Here is a 6,000-nt window from a genome sequence, read left to right on the forward strand (position 1 = left end):
GCAGTTTAGACATGAACGGATGTGTGTTGAGTTATTATGAGGGGACAGCAAACTTACACTGTTATACAAGCTGTACATTCACTACTTTACATTGTAGCAAAGTGTAATTTCTTCAGTGTTGTCACATGAAAAGATATAATAAAATAATTACAAAAATGTGAGGGGCAGTACTCACTTTTGTGAGATACTGTAAATATTATATGGCAAAAACCTGCTACGGTGGCTGTGCTTTATATTGGCTTATTAAGACGTTATTATTTTTGTGGTTAATTTGCCATCCAGAGGCCAGTTTTGTATGTGAGATGTAGACAATGTTGTCTCTTTTTTCTGTGTGTAGGGTGAAGGGTATAATTTATTGTTTCTGCATATTTTTGTAATTTTCATAATGTTTTTGCTAACAATAAATTAAATAAATAAATTAAATAAATACATTACATTTTGTATGTAATATTGCTAAGTAGAAGTCAGTCCTTTTATAGATAGCAGCTTTATGTTAATGCAGTGTCTCTGCTGCAGTCAGCTGCTTTTTTGCATATGGCAATTTGGTTACACAGGCCATACCAATCATAGTGAGTTGGCATACTCTTACATAATTAATTATCCCCTACGTTGTTTTTTTATTACCTTTTTAAAGCAAGCCTATCCCTTTACCCATTTAGGCTTGAAGGTTTGATCTGTGATGTATAAAAGCTAAATTAACATATATCACATCTTTATTATCCATCCAGCATGGCAACATAGTGCATAGCCTGTTCACTACTGAATAATAAGTATCATAATGAGCTATCTGGGATAAAGAGGATTCTTGGACAAGGTGATAAAAAAAGAAAAACAAGGAACTCATATAATTTACTTTGAAATGGTGCTTCAGAATGATATCAATCTAGATTCAAGCATTTTTTCTATCACCACTCAAGTGTCATTATAATAATCAAAATCCAAAAAGTTACTTCAAATTGTTTCAGGGACTTCAAATTATTATTATAAATGTATCAAAATTTCTCAAAAAGTATGAAAAAAAAAAAAAGAACACAATAGAGTAAGATGCATTGCTATGTCACTAAAATGAATTGTGATATATTGCAATGCAATCAAGTGTACTTCTTCGTCAGCTGTTCTAAATTGAATTCCAATAGTAGAGAATATAACTGGTATGTGTAAGTTATGCAGTATATTAGCATATAGATTATGTATTTTAAACTTAGAGTAATGTTTATCATGACCTGCAGGATTTGTTATCAACCATTACAATATATATACATTATCATGTGTTCTTTTTTTGTTCAGTTCCAGAGTATGATAGTAATAGGAAACTAAAATTCATTGAGCTGTTATATATCAAGCCAGTCACTCCTTTAATTGAGATTAAATATTATACGATCATACCGAACCAGAAAGGAAATGTTGGGAAGTATGAAGTTAACTTTGTAGTAGCTAATAGTCTATTTACAAAACACAGCAGTACCTGCCACTTTTCTTTTTCTGATCTTCACCCTTCTTTCCATCCTTCTTTTCATTTTGCCTTCTATTTGCAGCATTCCTCGTTCTGTTTCTGTTAGCACCTCTCTTGTTGGTTCTGTAGTCTTCATCCTCCTCACCATCTTCATCATCTTCGTCTCTTGGTTTACGTCTGGCTCTGGTCCTTCTGTTTCCTCTCACTGACTCATCCTCGCTATTATCTTCACTGTCATCTCTCCTCTTGTTTTGGGATTGCTCTCTGCCACCTGGCTTTCTTTTTGTGTTTTCTTCCTCTTCTTCATCTGCAAGGTTGAATTTCCTCATTAATTATTAGTAGGGCGGCATATTAAAGTCTCAAATATACGTTTTAAAATGTCCCCCATTAAAAGGATCAAACATTTATGTAATGCTCTTTTAGCGTAGTTATATAGATTTACCTTCCTGACTTGCTGTAATATGGTTAATGGAACATCAAATAAAGTATGTTTTTGTGGACAACTAATTCAAGACTTATATTAAATGTCCTTTCATTTGTCATTAATAATGGTGAAAGTGGGCACAGACACTTTATTGCTAACAATGATGCTAGCTGCAGGCCTTAGCTGTAGGTAGGAATGGACTCATAGAGGATATCGTGCACCAGCTCCCCCTAGAGCAGTGGTTCTCATCTCCTGTCCTCAAGACCCACCAAAAGGTCAGGTTTGAAAGATAACTTTAATACATCACAGGTGATATAATTTGCTGCTCTGTGATTGCAGTATTCTAGTCTGCATCTCTCCAAGGTAATGCTTAAAACCTGGCCTGTTAATGGGTCCAGAGGACAGGAGTTGAGAACCACTGCGCTAGAGGGTTTTGATTAGATGTGGTTGTTACATAGGGTCCATTTTGGATTATCAAGGGGTTTTTGATTTAGTGGAGTGTAGCATGGGGAAAGGTTTCTGATGGGTTTGTGGCCTTGGATGCTGTGTATTGTTGTATTAGCGACATTGGTTACAATAAACTTTTTTAGAGGTATCTTTCGGTGTGTTCATCCCTTTCTTCTATTTTGTTTTTCTCTATTATTGATTTATTGATTATACACCCCACCCCCGTCACTTTTAGGGGTAGGACCTCTATATTCAATAGAGAGCAAAACTCCCGGACAATTTATTTTTATTTATATATTTTTTTATTTTTATTTTTTGTTTTGGGCAGCAAAAGAAGTTGGATAGGAGAAGTGGCGGGGCAGCTGCATATAGAGGAATCAATCTTTACATATTCCTCCTGCAGCCGCTGAATGCTTACTTCTCCTCCTCTCCCTCCTGCAGGCATTCAGAGGCTGCAGGAGGAATTTGGAAAGATTGATTCCTCTATATGCAGCTGCTCTGCCGCTCCTCCTATCCAGGCACACAGGGGGGCTGCATGGGTACTCACTTTCTCTCAGGTCCATCAGGCAATGGGATCCATTGCAGCTCTTTCCCCTTCACTGTCATGGGGCAGCTGGATAGTTTCTGCCTCCGGCCCCGACTGCTGAACTGAATGGCTGGCCAGCTGAGGACAGGTGAGCGGTGCGGGCTCATGGAGAAGCCCAGCTACCACAGCTGCTTTGGGCCCCATGTGAACATGCAGCAAAGCAGCGATGGCCCACTGGGCAAATGGCCAGTCCGGGCCTGCTAGTAGCCTTGTTTATATGGCTCATCCTGATAAAAAGTCAACATCAGCAAGCAAAAGGAATATTACAAAAAACAAAACAAAAACCCCTATTTTAACCACTTCAATACCGGGCACTTTCACCCCCTTCCTGCCCAGGCCAATTTTCCCCTTTTAGCGCTGTTGCATTTTGAATGACAATTGCGCGGTCATGCAACACTGTACCTAAACCAAATTTATGTTACTTTCCCCCCACAAATAGAGCTTTCTTTTGGTGGTATTTGATCACCTCTGGGTTTTTTCATTTTGCTAAACAAATAAAAAAAGACCGAAAAGTTTGAAAAAAAAAACGTTTTTTTGTTTATGTTATACAATTTTGTAAATAAATACGTTTTTTCCTGCACTGATGAGCACTGATGAGACTGCACTGACAGGCACTGATGAGGAGGCACTGATGGGGTGGCACTGATAGGAGGCACTGATAGGCGGCACTGATATGCAGCATTTGTGGGCACTGATAGGCGGCACTGCTGGGCACTGATAGGCGGCATTGATGGGCACTGATAGGCGGCACTGATGGGCACTAATGGGCACTGATAGGTGGCACTAGTGGGCACTGATGGGCACTGATAGGCGGCACTTTTCGGCACTGACGGGCGGCACTGATGGACACTAATTGGCACTGATAGGCAGTACTGGTGGGCAATAATGGGCACTGGTCGGCGAAACTTATAGATAGCAATGATGGGTACTGGTGGGCAGCACTGATAGGCAGGGCACTGGTGGGCAGCACTGATGGGGAGGGCAATGGTGGGCTCCCTAAAGCCCTGATTGCCATCCCTGGTGGCCATAGTGGGCATCCCTGGGGTCATGGTGGGCATCCCTGGGGTCATGGGTGGGCATCCCTGCTGGTTCTAGTGGCACCCCCCCCGAGGGTCTGCACTGGTAATCAATGATCTGATTACCAGTGCCGACCCCCCCCCTGTCAGGGGAGCCGCCTATCGGCGCTCCTTTACTCATGCCTGTCAGGCACGAACTAAGGAAAGCCGATCAACGGCTCTTCCTATTTACTATGTGACCAGCCGTGTCCAATCACGTCAGTAGGCTCTTTACCGAGATCGGAGATGCAGGGTGTCAGGCTGACCCCTCGCATCACTGATCGCCCCCCGGGGGCACGCAGAGCTGTATTATCCTGCCGCCGTCATATGACGTCCGGTCAGGATAATACAACCACATTCCCGACGTCAATCTGCTATAGGGCGGTGGGAAGTGGTTAAATGTCCATCAAATAAATGCACCTCTATGTTTATGAACATAACCCTTATTAAACAATACACAATGTCACTGAATGTTACAAGCAGGAGTCTCACCACGACACCTATTTAATTCATTTTTTTTCTTTTGATACTTTTTTTAGTATCATCTACTAGTAAATGAAACAACATTTTTGCTAGGCATGAAAACAAAGCTTTCTAGTCTAAATACCATTGGAAGCATTTAAATCACTTGATCGGTGTCCCTGCATGTCAAAAATGAATTAACATTTACACATTGTAAAGTGTCCTTCAAATATTTGGTGAAGCTGTATATATACTTATACACTATGGACATATATTGATTTCCTTCAGATTTTTACTTTCCCTCTTTTTAATAACATGCCAAGCAACTTTATTTCCCCTGATACTTTGTGTTTAATCTTTATATTTCACCTATTCATTTCAGCAAGCTATGTGATGAAGTCTCCACCACACTGTAAAAAAATTAAGAAAGAAAAGAATTATCTTCACAGAACTCCTAAAGAAAAAACATCAGACAGCAAATCCCATAGCTATAGCTAAACTTTGTACTTTCAAATGCCTTTTGTAGTCTCCTACAGGATACTTCAAGTACTCAACAATCAAGAACTGCCTAAGTGTTGTGGGAAGATATCTAGAGCTTAGTAGACCAATTCAGCATGTAAGATATAATTCATTGTTGCAATGCATTATGGGAAAAAGAATTGAAAAGGATGAGATTGAAATTACTGGAAAACTATTTCAACAGTTTATTTTATTTAGGTTTTAAAAGTTTTTACAGTGGATCACGATACAGGTATGATCGAATATATGCTTGGAGCCATCTGTTATTCATTATTCATACCAGAAATTATCATTTAAATACACAATGAATGGAGGTTTTAAAAGTGTTTACAATGGATCATAATACAGGTGTGATGATCGAATACATGCTTGGAGCCATATGTTATTCATTATTCATACCAGAAATAACCATTTAAATACACGATGATTTGAAAATGGTATTGACCTCAGCCATGATACCCCCTTTACATAGTTATCGGCTCTGTCCCTGCTCATTTTGGAATTTAGGGTGTTTCTTCCCAACATTGCATCCTACCACTTGTCCTCTTGTTTTCTCCACAATGTAAAATACATAAGACATTCAGCAAAATCCTTTCATTAAATGTGTAAAGGTGTGTAGACCCGAGAATTTAGGAATACAAAACTGACCACCAGAGTTCCTGAGAGATTCAGGAAACCATTAGGGGACCTAACTCCCAAGCAGCTACCAAAACTGTAATATCAGTTTTGAGTAGAATGACCCCTTTAATCACTTCTGGACAAGAAGATTTTCCCCCTTAATGACCAGGTCCTTTTTTGCGATTCGGCACTGCATTTTTTTACCACGCAATTGCACGGTCGTACGACACTGTACCCAAATAAATATAATGTCCTTTTCCCACAAATGGAGCTTTCTTTTGGTAGTATTTGATCACCTGTGCAATGTTAATTTTTTGCGCAATAAACAAAAAAAGAGCGACAATTTTGAAAAAAAAAAAAACAATATTTTTCACATTCTGCTATATAAAACATTCCCAAAAAAAATGAGAAATCACAATTTTTTAACATTTTAGGC

The 6,000-nt window shown here is 39.3% G+C and overlaps 1 protein-coding gene across 1 annotated transcript in view; it reads right to left on the minus strand.

Annotated features, from left to right (window-relative positions):
* The window catches only part of TMC2 (transmembrane channel like 2), a gene marked incomplete at both ends in the record, with an annotated part of 186,184 nt that overhangs the window by 165,608 nt on the left and 14,576 nt on the right, over positions 1-6,000 (minus strand). Inside the window, one exon of the mRNA XM_082258912.1 lies at positions 1,466-1,760. Within this exon, the coding sequence (XP_082115038.1) occupies positions 1,466-1,760 (295 nt within the window). The remainder of the gene's footprint in view (positions 1-1,465; positions 1,761-6,000) is intronic.

This window comes from Pelophylax lessonae (genome assembly GCF_965119305.1).
Source record: "Pelophylax lessonae genome assembly, chromosome: 5".
In the NCBI taxonomy this organism is placed as follows: domain Eukaryota; kingdom Metazoa; phylum Chordata; class Amphibia; order Anura; family Ranidae; genus Pelophylax; species Pelophylax lessonae.